At 37.0% G+C, this 16,313-nt stretch overlaps 3 protein-coding genes across 3 annotated transcripts; 1 reads left to right on the forward strand and 2 right to left on the reverse strand.

Moving 5' to 3' along the window:
* Window positions 1–617: 617 nt before the first annotated feature.
* LOC129303553 (uncharacterized) lies at window positions 618–4,635 on the reverse strand. The gene is made up of 9 exons (XM_054942932.1): window positions 4,287–4,635; window positions 3,794–4,038; window positions 2,612–2,793; window positions 2,246–2,530; window positions 2,102–2,160; window positions 1,984–2,020; window positions 1,810–1,881; window positions 1,359–1,683; window positions 618–1,269 (listed from the first exon to the last, which is right to left on the reverse strand). Exons 1-9 carry the CDS (start codon window positions 4,408–4,410, stop codon window positions 847–849), a joined length of 1,752 nt encoding a protein of 583 aa, XP_054798907.1. The 5' UTR covers window positions 4,411–4,635; the 3' UTR covers window positions 618–846.
* A 650-nt stretch (window positions 4,636–5,285) lies between these two features.
* LOC129303741 (uncharacterized) lies at window positions 5,286–7,068 on the forward strand. Its single transcript, XM_054943246.1, has 4 exons — window positions 5,286–5,332; window positions 5,427–5,553; window positions 5,926–6,035; window positions 6,174–7,068. The coding sequence occupies exons 1-4, from the start codon at window positions 5,289–5,291 to the stop codon at window positions 6,196–6,198; spliced, it is 306 nt and encodes a 101-aa protein (XP_054799221.1). The 5' UTR covers window positions 5,286–5,288; the 3' UTR covers window positions 6,199–7,068.
* Window positions 7,069–8,496: 1,428 nt separating this feature from the next.
* LOC129303740 (uncharacterized) lies at window positions 8,497–16,098 on the reverse strand. The gene is made up of 18 exons (XM_054943245.1): window positions 15,940–16,098; window positions 15,680–15,866; window positions 15,418–15,580; window positions 14,597–14,733; window positions 14,254–14,357; window positions 14,012–14,107; window positions 13,481–13,574; window positions 12,510–12,630; window positions 12,233–12,432; window positions 11,435–11,526; window positions 11,302–11,357; window positions 10,833–10,922; window positions 10,539–10,638; window positions 10,160–10,264; window positions 10,002–10,074; window positions 9,391–9,554; window positions 9,013–9,055; window positions 8,497–8,797 (listed from the first exon to the last, which is right to left on the reverse strand). The coding sequence occupies exons 1-18, from the start codon at window positions 15,940–15,942 to the stop codon at window positions 8,736–8,738; spliced, it is 1,890 nt and encodes a 629-aa protein (XP_054799220.1). The 5' UTR covers window positions 15,943–16,098; the 3' UTR covers window positions 8,497–8,735.
* Window positions 16,099–16,313: the final 215 nt, after the last annotated feature.

Genomic DNA, 16,313 nt, shown 5'->3' on the forward strand with positions numbered 1-16,313 from the left:
AATAAAAAAGGAATCAATAAATACAAAAAATAAGTTAGCTTATTTTAAAATTTTTTTGTTGAGTATGATAATCTATCAATATAAATTAATTTAATTTCATTTTTTATGTTTAAAATATACTTAAACAAATTAGAGTCATATTTTATATTAATTATTTAATCATATATTTTTAATAGCTATTTATTAATTAATGTATATTCTTATAAATTTACTATCCAAATTTACATTCCCTACTATATTTAAACTCTCATGACTTCGACAATGTTGCTTGTTACACTAAAAAAATAAAAGTTTCTCGATTTACGTGTATAATTATCATAAAATCTTAGCATTCTCTTGCAATAGCACCACGGAACAAGATGTAGAAGTAGCGAAGACTTTTATTTCGTGCCGTGCCAGTAGGTAGGGCTGGGAAGTGGGAGAATCTAATATATTATCATCATAATTATAATTAGTGAATTATAGAAATCATATAAACCATATTAATAACGTGACTTATTTTATTAGATTCCGAATATTGTGTCTGCCCATATCTCTGCTTTCTTTTCATCCTCGAGGTCCATATCTAGTCATATGGGTGTGTTAATATAGGTAGCAGTCTGCCACAGACTTCTCCATGGAACAACAGATTCGTTAATTGATTCGAATTCAACAGTGTCAATTGTGGGCCGGGCTCAATGAATTGCTTACCCCAAACATGGCGGAGACGGTATTCCAAGTAGGGCCTCTACGCTGACGTGAAAAAGTACTTGACAGAATTTCGGGCCTAACGAAAAAGACAAGAAAAGCCGTGAAATTGAAGCTAAACTGGGTTTGTTCACATCTATTTGTTCTTGTGGAAAGAGGTCAAGTACTAGGTACTAGTGCCATATTATTTTTGTCCTCTCGAGGAATTCGTGGTCGGGGTCGGGGTCGTGCCGGTGGTGGTGCAGGCGTTAACTCTTTTGACTGCAGGCGATGGCGACGCTCCCTCCCAAAAATAACCCAGAACACTAGCGACAACATCACCGCGGTGGCCACCATTACCAACCCAGCATACACCCATTTGCTGTACCGTCGTAGATCAGGACAGTGATCCTGAGATATCTCACCGACTGTTTCTCGAACAAAGTTACAGTTTTGAAGGTCGACCAGGGATGGAGCATAGTTATACAATGCATTCCCTGTGTTGATTCCAGCAGATACTTGGTTATAGAATGAAGGGGTCAAACGCCCTTGTGTCATGCATATCTCATTTGGCGAGACCTGACACACGAAGTTACTGTACACCTGCATTTCGTCAAACCCAAAATGAGCACTTGGATTATCTTCATAAGGACAAAAATGGGCCATTTGCTCAAGGGTCGTTGGTAAAGTACCTGAGTTGCATTGCTTAAGGTAACTTCACCAGGGTCGCATTGGCGATCTGTCATGTCAGGGTGAAAAGGGTTGCAGAGGAGAGGCATGAGGGGGCCAGATTGATTATAGTAGAGTGGGGTGAAGTTGGGGGCGAAATTTATGTTCGATACGTTGGTGATGACCTGGTTAACCAAGTTGACTAGTTCAGAGGTTACTTCTTTGCTTCTTGACAAGGTTTCTTGCGCGGTGGTATTGTCCAAACATGGCAGAATTTCATCCATCGTTGTATGTTCAGTGGGAAACTGAGTCCATTGATCTATAGCTACACAAGTGTCTGCTGTCACACTGACGACAATCCAAGAATTTGATTCGTTATTAAGAATTAATGCATGAAGATGTAGCAGTATCCTCTCAGAGAGTTGAAGGAATTTATATCTCAGAACTTATAGAAAGGTGAGGAACGGAACTTACTTGTGGAGAAGGAGGAAGAAGCCACATAAAATAAAGGTACCTGTAACCAAAATCCATCCTGCGATCACCAAGCTGCAATTATTCATGTCAAAGCATTTTATGAGAGAAAATAATTTTAAATGCATTGTGTCTGCGGCAGATAGAAAAATGAGATTCAAAGAATATTCCACTTACATGTACACGAGAACCTGTAGTCCAAAGATGGAGAACACTGAAGTAACAAACCATAAATGAATACCACCTTAAGAATTAATAAATTCAGCATTATAATTTGGACATTGAAGGGACTTACAAAATCCGAGAAATGTCAAGAGTAGCATAACAGCAGCTATTATGATAAGCGCCACCCTTCTGTTAAGTGTCACCATATTTATGTCACAGAATGGGGGAAAAAGTAAAGGTAAAATAAAAATGGAGCAGGACACATGATCATTACACAGAATCTAAGAGATCTTGGATGTCATCTGCATTTTTCTCAGTTTGATCAGCGAGTGTGCCAGCAGAAGCATTGATCTTCGCTTGGATGTCATCGATATCAGTTTGAACATTAGTGGGGAGAAAAACTCTATCAATTCCAACCTGTTTAGCTTGAGCAAGATAGTCAGATACATTTCTGAGTTTACCCACAGCAGAATCAGCCTGACCTACAACATACTCCAATGTTGTTGTGGTACTATGATGAAAGCTTCCCTGACCAACATAGAGAATGAAACATCCAATCCTGTCAAGTATGAACAAATAATATCAATTTGCGATACAAGATCCAATCTACCAGAAACCAGCCAGAGAGAGAGATATGTACATTGCTACAAACGAGAATAATATGAGGAGAATGAGGGAAGCAGCATAACATGCTGGAGAATAACCATAAGGCTCTCTTTTAGGAAAGCAGCAACAGAGACATATGAGCAATAAGCACACGCCAAAGCCCAGGAACCAGATTGCAGCGACAACAAATACAGGAACGGCAGTAGATGCTACAGACTGCAGTCAACAAGAACAAAAGCAATTAGTAGACTGTGTTTATAGATAACCAGGATTTAAGGCCATGCATTGGATAACAGTATTGAATTTAGAAAACAAAACCTCAAAACAACTAGAATATGTACATAGATGTCATTCAGTCAGAACTTAGAAATTATCAATCGAGCTTACTAACAAACTGGCTTAAAAAGCTTATGTAAGACAACCTACCCCACCAAATGGGGGGAAGAAAGAAAGAAAGAAAGAACACTGGTTGGACAAATATTTATCTACACAACTTCATTGATGCTTCCTAAAAATTTTTGATTTAATTTCCTATTTATAGCAGTTCTATTTCTATCTCGAACTTTTCCATGAAACTTTTCACGAGTTAAAATTATAATATTGACAACCTCGAACCAAAGACCGATCACCTTCCTATATCAGCTTGCTTTTCCAAACACAAGTAGCTCTATCACAAAGAAATCACAGAATGCCATGGTTCTCTGCTCCGAAAGCTGCAGGCCCCACTTATAACTATCATCACCTCAAAACAACAGCCACATGGAAGCATCTTCTGAAGCTGATAAATTAATTTTATGGATACACGTTCTACACAGCCACGCTTTGCTTAATCCTACCAATTGTACTTCAGGTACCGACATTACCGTTAACTTATTCCCTATGCTTCTAAAGCAAGAATTATCCTTTCATACTCCATCAATTCATTGTCTCAACGAAGCACTCATCCTAAAAGCTTTAAGTTGTTAGGTGTAGACCAAGGACTGAATTTATTTATTACACCTAACGCTATCCAGTAATGCCCTTCTGTCATTGAGCTTGGAATATTACACAAGTGTTTCTCCCCTTTTTTTCTTAAAAACAAGGGGGAAAAAAGAAATATTCCAATATTTTTTTAAGGTCCAGAAACGAAAATCAGGTGCTAACTTCTGAACTTAAGTCATAATAGGTGAAACACTAATCAGTAACAAATTAATATCGCACAAATCAGAGAACTTACAGCCCAGTAATGGCGGTCTCTGATGTTCCATCCGTTGGTGTACTTTTTGAACCCATTAAGAGGGTCATTTCTTCGTGTTCTCTCAGCAGCTAATGGAATGGGTGAATTCTCAAATGGGATGGGGGAGTTCTCAAATGGAATGGGCGAGTTCTCAAATGGTTCGGCCGCTATATCATCTAAGAGGAGGGACCTTTCTGGCAAAGTCTTCTGGTAAAAACCCACAATACTGTCCTCGCTTTCTCCCACTGAAAAAAAAAAAAAAACAAAGGAAATTAGAGACTACCAGAACATCTAAGCAGACCTTGACATGTAAATCTTTTCGGTCCAGCAAGTAAAATGCAAAAGTGAGATTTGATGGAGTGAAGCTATCAACAAACACTGGAAATATTACTATTACTCTGCAATGCATTACGAGTTTCCCACTATTCTAAGACTTTCTGAGCTATAAACAGTGAGAAATCCACCAGAAAGAGGGAGGATGTTAGGGAAATACCTGGAATGGGTTGATCTCGGAGGAGTGAAAAGGAAAAGTGAGAGTGAGAAGCTGCGTGTGGGAGGGTAAGGAAGAGAAAGATGGCGAGAAAAGAAAAATGGAGCGGTGGCCGGGGATAAAGCATCGTGTTTTAGAGAAACAGAGAAAGAGACGACGCTAGTAATGCCCTATTCACTGCCTCTAGCAACCTCTCTGCCTCTGCCTGTGTGAGAGGGTGACGGAGACAGTCACACAGAAACGGGGAAGGAAGCTCGAGAAAGAGTTAACGGTAATGATGGTATGGGCTCAGAGCGTTGGATGCTCGCAATGTTTCAGGCTTGAGGATACCCCACCACTAGTCTATGCCCGGAAAATCAATCAGGCCATGAAAATCGTATTGTTGTAGATTAATTAATCTAGGGATGTGCTCTTGCAAACGAGCAAGTAGCTTTTTTTTTTTTCCGGCAAAAAAAGTAGCTTTTTTATTATTATACTGACAAATCATCTAAAAAGACAATCTAGAGCTGTAAACCATTTCATTGTCATGTCATCTTAACTCGTGTAATGTAAACCATCTCTCCAGTATTTTTTTCCCCTTATCCAGTGTTTACTATTTACGAATATATGGTGGCATGGTAATGTAAAAGAAGGTAAAGACTGATGTTTGTTCTATGAATGATGTCGTCCGCCTCTAATTACAGTGAAGATAATATGATGCAGCATTTTTCTATATTAATATATCGGTGGTGATCGTAAATCAAGCATTGTTTTGGGTTAAGGGTGGAGGTGGACCCATGTGGGAGAAAGGTCAAAAGTGAAAGAGGGGGAGGGCCCAGACAGCGTGTGAGTAATTGGATTGGGGGTTCATTCCCCAACGTTGTGCCTCTCTGAACTCTTACACTGACACACTTTTTGACTTTATACATCCAACATTTCTGCCGGTTTTTCTGCCCCATTCTCTTTCCCGCCCTTTTCAATTACGAGAAATACCAAAACAAATGGTTTGCTTAACTTCCCCTTCACATGCTGTATAGTGTTATAGTATATGTCATTGCTGGATATTTTCTGTAAATGTTTTCAAGTCTCTTTAAACATTGACATGCTATATAGTATTAAGCAAATTCATGATGAATGATGATCAATCATATGTTGGGTGCCCAGAACAGAGAATACGTACGTAGACCAAGAAGAAAGGAGGGAGAAACAACGGGAAAAATGGAACGGTTCACAATACTGTTTATCAGTCACTGCGAAGATGCACATGCATGATGCTGCAGATAATGTTAAGGTTGATTTTTCTTTTGCTTCTCGATGACCTTGGTACTTCCAATTCTAATTTCTGAATATTACATGCAATTATTACAAAAGTCGATTGCCAGCATGGGTCCTTCTTAGTTTCATCCAAAGGGAAATGCTCTTAAATCGTTTTCAATCCATCATCATTTTCTTTCTTTTCCACATAAAATCATGCCAGATATTTTTTTTTTTTTGCAAATTATACAAATAATCTATATTTGGTGAGATCTTCCTGTTTGAATTCAAACTGAGTTGGGTTTTAATTGAAGAGAAACTATATATGTAGTTGTTTCTGTAGTTACATCAATAAGTCCAGTAGTGTCCTGTCACTCAGCTATTCTACTTTTGCAATTATTTGATGAAGTCTATCGAAGATGAAACTGAAGCCATCTGGAGAACATTTTGTGCACGGAACCATATCCCACTTCACATAAAGTTTTGGGCTTCACCTTCCAAGCTCCAACTCGCCCAACAGTAAGCATTTACACCTCTAATTTGTTCACATCTGAAATGTCGTTTAAATGAATAGCGGGAATTAGATTGTGCTTAAACCACCATTAATGTTAGTGGGACAAAATTTTACGCCCATCACTGAGAATTCTTTGACGGCAGGGACTGTAGTCTCTTCCACCAATGATCTTCCATGGGATGGTAACTAAACAGTATCACGAACTCGGGCTTGCAAATTTCGATCAGGTAATGTGCATAGGTGCGCATGTTAATGGGCATATAAGTAGATTAGGCCACCAAGCGCCTCTCATGTGCTAAGATAGTAACATCCACGTTGGTGACAACAAATGAGTAATGCAAAAGCTCCAGAAAATGAGCTTTTGCGAAAATGTTATCAAGTGCTCGATCGTGGCCATGCCAGCCATACCTTATCCTTCTTATTCTGATTATTCTCTTGCTCGTAAAAAACCAGTGAACCTGTGATGACGTTCAATATTTTATTAAATTTATTAGTGTTTTTAATGTAATTGAAAGTCATTCATTTGAATTTTGTTAACAAAAATATAATTAAGTGGATAAATGTATGTGAAAATGGGCTTGAAAATATGTTAAAAGTTAATGGACCAATTCTATCATTTATTCTGAGTTTTATGCATATAGGGAGGCCTAATTTAGGGCTCAAAGAAGAAAATTTTAGAGCCTAAGTCAAAAGAATTAAATCTGAAAAAAAATCTAAACAGTTCATGTTCGTTGCAACAAAAATGCATTTCATTGCAGTAAAACGCGATTTTAATAAAATACATAATTTTGACTCTCGATGAATTTTTAAAACTTGGACACATCATTTTCGTGCATTCTTCACCTTCAACAACTACAGAACGTCTAGGAAGAGGAGAAAGAGTCAAAGAAGGATTGAAGAAGCTTAAATTTAGTGAAAAATTAAAGGTTTTGCTTAAAATTGCTTCGATTAAGCTTTTCTTTTCTTTCTTCTCTTTACTTTACTGTATATATTGTTGATTTTACTGTCATGGAAGCCATGTGTGGCTGATTTTCTCTTAGTTTAGGTAGCTATAAACTGATTTTTAGATTAGAGCATATTTGAACCATTTATTTGAGTTTAATATTAATTTTGTTTACTTAATCTTATACTTATTTGTCTACTTAATGTTTGATTACCATTAAGTGTGAATTTGGGAGTTTAGATTTTGCCTTGAAAGAGAAAAATTTGAATTAGACTATTAAATTAAGTAATGTGAGATTAAAATATATTGATAGGAATATACCTATTGAACCTATATAATTACATTAGAGTGGATTTATGCATTTTTGCCTCTTGGATAATTATGTTAGGAATAGCATATTAATTCAAGAGAGGGTGTAATTAATCAGAAGATAATTATTTCTATTAACACTCTAGATTAACAAATTAATATTAAGTGAATTTATTTGGGTAATTACATGCTCTATGAATTGAATAAGGGATTAACCACCCTAGGTTGCATTCATTGTTTGTGGCTGTTGGAATTTTAATTTTATCATATTTTTCTAATTTCAATCCTTATTTTGCAAAAAAAAAAAAATCAAATCCATATTTTGCTTTGCTCAACTTAAATGAAAATGGAGACTTTATTACCTAATTATCAATTAACTTGATTTCTTATAAAATCAACCTTGATTTACCACTTACTAATTACGAATGGTACACTGATGATAAATATATATTTGTATGCATCAAGGTTTTGGCTGTTTAACCAAGAAGAGAGGGGCTTGATACCCAATACTATAACATCCCTCAGAATATAATGGCGTGCAAGGTCTATCAAATGGGCCTGATTTTCCTAGCACGCTCTTTAATTAGTAGTTCTTCTGGTAGGAGAGCCTTCACAACTTGTAACAACAGAATAAATCAGACTTGAAGGTTCTCAAACAAGCACGGGTTGAAGTAGCCGTGATAGCCAGCGCAGGCTCAAAGATCGTGTGGGCCAATGTGGTTGATCGAGTCGTGCATTTTGAGGTCATTGTTGAATCTCTTAGGAACATTTTTTGTGGAACGAAACGCCACGTCCTGGTCTTCTTAACAATTTTCATCCTCAGTGGTCTACTCGTCTTGCACCAGCTTCATGACCCATCCGCTATCAAGCCAGCAACGTTGCACATTAATTTCTTTAGCAAATGACTTTTTAATTTATAATTTAAAGGAATAAATCACTTTTTTATTTTTGTGCCAATATAGGGACAAGGGTTTCCCAGCTTTCATGAACAAACGAAGAAATGGAGCTGCTGCCGGTCGAACTTGAACCAGTTTTAGAGATTGCATTGAGGTGAGACATGGCGCTTGCATACACTTCGTTTAATATAAAAACATAAATTATTTGTAAAATCAATGCATCGCACGGAAATTCTGCTAGTTTAATAGAAACCCTAGTTTTCGAATTAACTAAACTAATAAATTTAATTTGATAACCCTTCAGTAACATGACATAAATGATAAAACCCTACCTTCTGAATTAATATGATAATAAACTACTACAAGGCAGCTGTGGCCACTTTGAAAACGGGGGCATACCAGTTGCTTAGCCTAGCCCCACAAGTCTCAACAACTAGCCACTTTAAACAACAAATAGCAATAAGAAAACGCAATCACAAATCACAAATATTGGGTAAACACCACATCGTCCTGCCACGTCGAGACTCGGAAGCATCAACACGGTACCAAGTATCGCATCAAGTCATGTTTTTGATGACCTCCCCTATGTGAGGGTATCGATGAGCCCACCGAGAGTAACCTGCACAACATTGAGTTGCAGCGAGCCATAAATCAGAAAGTCTATGTAATGTATGAGAAATGAGAATAAATTAATAAAACAATCCCCCCCATTCGCCCCTCAACCAAAGTCGTCATCTTTCCCCATCTTGGTTTTATTTTAGTTTCTATGGAATGTAAGTCTAGGGTGCTTTGCGTCATTTGATCCCCTGAGAAACGCAGATGAGTGGTGTGTACCTGCAGCAACAATCTCTACAAGATCCATGTCCGCTTTAGTATCCTGCAGTGAGTAATAACAATTGATTTAAAAGTTTATACGGTCACTGTTAAATGGCAGAGAAATTAAAAGAGAGGGGAACCACTACTAAGGAGATTGAGGAGGATATAAGCAGGAATTTGAATGCTGGACTCGTGATTCACAATGATGAGCAGCATTAAGTACACATGTAATCAAAGGGCAGATTTTGATGGTTATGCGTTCTCTTGCAAGAGATACAAATATCCAGACTTGGGGAAAAAAAAACGGCACAAAGTAGACAGATTGATGAGTATAAAAAAAAATTAAAAATTAAAATAAAGGAACAGGGTGTGAATGCAAGGTAATCTAGAAATCACCTGTCTAGATGAAGCCTGACATCTAGCAATCAGCTGATAAAGACTGAGAAGAGCACTGTGGTTGAAATCAGGATGATTCAAGAGAGACTCCTCGGATGTGTAATCAAATATCAGCGCGCATATGCTTGAAGCCATCATCATACTTGATGTGTCTCCAGTGTTTTCTGCAGACCAAGTTTCAGTAACTAAATCAATTATAAATCCTTTGCTTCATTCTTTCGAAAGAAAAAATATTAATTGCTGACATCAACATTAATATATCAATATAAAATATATTTAGACGTCATGAATAGTGCAACACATATCGCAAAAACGCGTGCTCATAATCTAATATTCTAATTGATTATGAAACATAAAAGTTAATTAACAGAAAATATTTATTATTCTAAAGCATAGTTACATCAACCAAATACAAATAAGTCATTAGCATGAGATGTCTAGAATTCAATTCAAACAAGTCATTAGCATGAGATGCCTGAGTTGGCTTATAGGTCTAAAGGCTCAAACTTCTTAACAAGTCAATCTTTTGGAAGAGGATCTACCCTGCAGTTATAACATATTATGTGATAGTGGAGCAGAAAGTTTAAAGGTCGTTACTTAGAGACAGGTACCTGCCCAATATGCCAATGCCTTTAGGATATTGACAATAGCAGATTCCTCTAACACCAATTGCAATTTGTCCTTCTACAGTGAAAAAGATGCACTTCTGTCAAGATTTCGCATAACCAGGGTGATATCCGAAGTATGGTTATGATGGTAAGAACATCACCTTTAGCAGGAGATTCATGATTGTATCACATGCCAAGAAGACGCAGCCATTATCCTCAACCATATAATTTTTTGACCCTACTAATTTAGTAAAGCAATCCAGAACCTGCATGACCCAACGTATTTGCAGATAGAAAAAACCTGGTTACAGATGCTATTGGACGATGCTGTGGTAAGAAATCTGAACTCATTAGTTCTTATAGAATAAGAAGGACAAAAGGAACACGTGGACAATGATTCACACAAAAACTACCTATATATAAAGGCCAGCCTTCATGCTTTTAAATCATAACAGTAGCATAAGAGACAGAATAGAAGAAACAAGAGAGGGAAGGAAATTAATAAAGGCCAGGGAGAATAGAAAAGAAAGTATAACTTACAGCATTTAGTCCTCCACAAGAAGCCAGAACATTACACCCTTCAACCTTCATTGTAATTTGGCACAGCATCGGAAGTAAAAAGCACACAGAGTAGAAAGGGCTGCAAAAATATGTAATAAATTTAAGCAAAGACCATTATTCAAATTCGAGACTCCACCAAGAAAAGGGATATATGAATCAGAATAATATATAGAGTATTCAATTTAAGTCAGGTGTGCCATCCAAATACTAAACGGGAGAAGCAAAAATATTGCCAGAAAAAAGTCTTCCAAACAATTATATATCCAGGTCTACCTCTTTTCATCTTCACCTTGAACAAAAAGCATATACCCTAGAAGTTCCTGGACCTTCTCCTTGCATGCAAAGGGCGCTTCAGCCAGGTAGCTGAAACACATGAAAAAGAGTTCAACACCTTTCCTCTTCAAATCCAAACTTTATAAAGTAGTCAATAAGCTGAACCAGACATTAAGCTTAGTTACTATTGTATTTCATATTAACTACTGTACAGAGAATGTAATAACAATAGCTACAAGCACTGAATACATCTTAGGAGGATGGAAAACCAAGAAAACCATCCATTGGTTGAGACAAAATAAAGGTCCAGCTATTTAAAACTGCAAGAAAAAATAATTAATGAATAGTATGAAAGATGTCAAGCATGACTAGAATAGAAATAATTGGGTTAAAGGAACTGACAAAGTGTCAATATTGTCAAATGTAACACAAACTCCAACTATGATGGACAAGTGGCATGAGACCATACCTCCCAATTATCCGCACTGAAGCAAGCAAATCATCCCCATTATTCTGTCCATGTTCCTGCATAATTACACTTATACTGAGTCAGCAGATAAATGTCAAGACACTATCTAATAATTACCAGTCATTAGCAATACCTTTGCATCTTCCAGATACTCTAGAATGACACCAACAGTATCGTTCAGCTGACAGATCAACTTTGTTAACGTGGCCTCATCAATGAAGTTACCTAAAAGATTATCAAAGATATGAATGACATTACAGAGAACATCAGCAGATCCAAAATAGTTTAGGCCACTGAACACCAAATATGTCTGAAATCTGGACTATGCTACACGAACTCCAAAATGAAAAACAAATGCAGACATCAACACAGATAACTATGATGATGAAAATCAGAAATGCATTAGTTGACCCAAGAAAAATAGAAGTTTTCAATCATGTCAACATCAGAAGTTACAAGAGTTTCACATCCTCAAGCATTCAAGACTCCAAGAATAGATGTGCTTGCTTAGTCGAAAGCCATTTTTAAAAAAATCATGACCAAGGCGCACCTCATCACTTAGTGGAAATAAAGAGCCTTAATGTGTCATACGAATAAGGCTAGGTGCTGTTTATGATTTTAATCATTCACATAATGTTGTAAAATTAAAATTGGCTAAATATCTAATAGTGGCAATAGCTCATCATGGTGCTATAAGTCAGTCTTTTGACAAGCATATTTGGAGCATACTTGATTGTTTGTAGTACTAGATACCAGATGGCCTTTCAAACCAATGACACAGCATGAACAGTATATGATCGCACGTGAATGTAGATTTAACCTACATTAGCGTAATTTGGTTCAAAATAAGAATGAAAACTACTGTATAACCTTTTTTCCAGGATAGAAACAGAATATAAATTTGAAAGAAATTGAAGGTCTAATGATATACCATCATTTCCATCAACATTTGACATTAATTTTACTATTTTCTCAATCAATGAGTAGGCAATAGCCACATTTCGTCGCTTCAAGAGAATTGCCTCAGCAGTGGTTGAAGTATCCTTGGGTGCTTCATATTTTAAATAGGCCAGCTCATTCAGAAGAACAGCAACTTCAACCCTTGACTGCTCCAAGACAAGCAATAGACACCTATATAAAGGAAAAGGTGAGAAAAGATATGATGGCTCACTCATTGTAGATGGCTTATATTTAATAGTGCAACTGACATGTCAGCTGAAGGGCTATCTTGGGCATCACTCATGCTCCCGTGGTTGATCAACCAACCCTCTCCAGAATTGGAAATGATAGACTCTGCCAACATGAGAGCCTGAAGCCTTACAGCAGGAGCTGCAGATGAATTACAAGTAAAAAACCAAATTGTCGAACAAACCCATCTATTTTCTGTAGTGTTTTCTTCATTTAATTAAAAATCCAAAATGAAAAGGCACAGATTCAAAAAAGTAAAATGATTTGTTCACAAGTTAGTCAGCTCTAAAATCCCTCACTGATTATCTGAATGTATTTTCACAAATGCGTAGAAGTATGTTTTCAGCAACCATCTTACATGCAAATCATCTGCCAGAAATAATTTCCTAGACTTGAGAAGAGGAGATAGTCCACAAGATAAACTTTGCAACTAGTGCCACAAAGTCAGAGAAGAGATTATAAGCACTTATTGTCAGAGATTTCATTCATGGCTATACTCCAGACATCAGCTTACATGCATTATTTTTTAATTTTGCTCCATAAATTACTGCCCCTCCTAAGTATAATATTATTCATATCAAAACCAAATCTATGGTATCAAATTATTTCCAGAGTCTATGGAACACTAAAATTTATCCTGATGATCTTTACTACTTATTCAGTTATTCCCTACCATAGTTCAGGAGATATGAAACCTGTCCCTTATGTTTCTGCTTCTTTGAGTTTTTCTTAGTCATATTTACAGCCAGCCCAAAATTATTTTTCAATGAGCATAAAATATGAACAGAGAAACTCTTCCACAATCTTTGTTGCACAAGCAGCTTGCAGGCAGAGAGCTTTCAATGTGCAATATCAGTATCAAGGAACTGCATTTCTCAGGGGAAAGGCATTGATAAAACCTAAAGATCCCAGTTGGGATACAAAGAGATGATAACAGGGTAAAAGGCAAACTGTAATAGCAAATAGGATCTGGCAAAGTTATTCTACATACCAACACGATTCTGCAAAATGGCCACAATACCAGTGCGCATATCATGTGACCAACTATCATTAGGAAGTAAACGGAGGGCATTGAAAAGTGGTGCCTAAAAATGCCATGAACTTTCAGTTAATCCCAAGTCACATGTATTATGCTTATGCACAAAACAGAAATTTTTTACCCCAAAATAACAACAGTTTGGTTCGTGTGTCTTCCAAGTGGCAGAATACAGAAGTTATTCTTGCAAGGAATATGAACCATTAACCAAAAAAATATCAAATATGAACCTTTGGTGTGGAGATTTAAAATTAAAATTATACTGATTGCATTTTATTAAACAATGTTCTAAACTTGCACTGCAAAGTAGCTGGCTAACAAATACAGTGAACATTAATTCCAACTTTATATCCAAACACACTGGGTCAATATTATTGCTTCAACATGAACCCCATATATAGTAAATTTTAAGAGTTTTCTTTAGTAAATAATGGGATTTTAAATCATAAAAACTAACGTATTAAAACAAAAGACTAAGATACGCACTACATCTTTTGAAGAAATGATAGCACAAAGCACATGGAGAGCTTCAAATTTCAAGGAGTTGTGTAAGACAGCAAACTGCCTTGCCATTGCTGCCACCTGTAGAGACACACACATAAACACGCAACAGATTAAGAATCATGTTTAAAGTGTACTAGCCATGCAGCAATACTGCAAAACTAGAGAGCCAGACAGAGAGAGAGGATTAGCACTGAAATGAGCAAATTTTTAAAATGTCTACTCACGATGACTGCAAGCTCAGATAAGCAGTCCTTCATAATAATGTCCAAGGATATCCTGCTCAGAATTAATTGCACAAGTTTGAGAGAGATGTCCATGAGATGAGAACCTGCATAATGTTTGGCTCATCAATTCCAAGGCAGAAGTGAGATGCAAATAAAGCAATATAAGCCATCAAAGACAATGTTTCTTCATGTATATGCTGCAAGAGGATAGCCACTCAGAAAAGTGAAATTTCTAATGTTACTAATCCTAAATAAAGAATTATCAACCACAACAATTTAATTATGTTCCTTTTGCCTAGAAACCAAGAAGCATGCCTTCAAGCAAATCACAAGAAAAACTTACCATCTCGCAAAGAAGATATCTGAGAAGCTAACATCTTGATACCACCAGATTCATAAAACTTCATAATACCATTCCCAGAAGCAGTGGATACTAAGTACAAAAATTCAAAGCATTCTTCAAGGACAGATGAACCTGGTCTAAACAAGTGATTTAAAAAATAAATAAATAAAAAATCAACAATTACTCCTAAAAACAAAGTAAAAAAATAAAGAATGGAAAATGGAACTAGACTGCTATCTTCTTTTACCCTCAATATAACAGACACTGAAAAGACCTAATGCAACACGGTTTGTTTTCTCATTCACTCCATGCATGATAAGTAATAAATTGAACCCGTCTTGAAAACTTATTCAATAAGCACATATCATAGGGGCATACCCTGACCACAACAAAAACATAAAAAATGCCACATAAACTCCTGATGAAGACCAACAAGAATATCCATCGATAACAAAAGAACTTTGAAACGGCAGATAGTGAGGCCCTTGTTAATCATTTATTAACTTCGCAAAATCAATTCCTGAGAGGTAATAGTTTCAGAATCCCATCATCTAAAATCATTGAGTGGAGAGGATGAATAGAAACCAAAATATTGTGTTCCAAAATGCATGCTCAATTGGACTACTTATCACTTAAAAAACTATTTGACACTTTGTGCCACATCTATTCCTTTTAATACCCTTGCTTCTTTGTTAGTCCATAACATAGTAGCCATAGCTAATTGAAATTTAATTAGCACAGTTATTATGTCAATGAAAGCAAACTGGACAATGATTTAAAAATAAATAAATAGTACAAACAACTAAAAATGAAAATCATACCCCGTGGACATTACTTCCAATATAAGTGGGATCTTCAAAACCATATCTTCCAAGGAACCAACCTCTGGAACACGACAAAAAGCAGCGAGAACTGTAACTGATAGCTGTAAATACGCATCCCGATCATCTTCTCGGCCACTGGTAATAGTTCCTTTTCCCATTCCTAAGAGAAGTCATGGTTATAATTCAATGATAAGCGCCAAGACAGAAAGGCCTGCAAAAATAATAATTCAGGTAGCAACAAGTACAAGAATGAACGTACCAGTCCTAAGTAGTCGGTCGAGAAAGAGAGGTCCCACTGCATCGTAAACCCTGCGAAGGGAGGAGAGGTCATCACCTTTGCAAAACTTGGTGACAAGAAGAAGGCCGGCAAGGCGCTGTTCGTCTCGATCTCCTTTCAATAGCTTCAAGCAGTCTTCAAGACTCGGACTCTGCTCTGGCGGTGTTTCCTGCATGAAACGAAACCATACTTTAGAGGGAGGGCAGCGATGGAGGCGAGGCAGAGTAAGTGAGAGCGTTCACCATGGATGCAGATTGCTCAAGTATTGAGAGTGTAAGGTTGGCGACTATTTCAGTTCCCACGCTCCGCAAGGAGCCCAGAGACTATCGCCTATCGGAGACTTCTCGAAAACCTGTTTGCCGCTTAATTGAGAAGTGCATGTTTGGATGAGCTGTGGAACGACTCAAAACGCCGTTAAGATGTCGAAATCAATTTTTGCAGACGCTGAAATCAAACAACACCCACATCCCATCCAACAAAACACGTTCTCCCCCAAAACGGTGTTACAACTTACAACTCACAAAAAGTGCAGCATTCCAGCTGCCCTCATTTCAGGGCCTATTTGGTTAGAGGATTTAAAATCTCCCCTCTCCTTCCCTCCAAAACTTCCTCCCAA

This window comes from Prosopis cineraria, unplaced genomic scaffold (assembly GCF_029017545.1).
Source record: "Prosopis cineraria cultivar Desert tree isolate PC_DT_omini unplaced genomic scaffold, ASM2901754v1 PC2, whole genome shotgun sequence".
NCBI classification, from domain to species: domain Eukaryota; kingdom Viridiplantae; phylum Streptophyta; class Magnoliopsida; order Fabales; family Fabaceae; genus Prosopis; species Prosopis cineraria.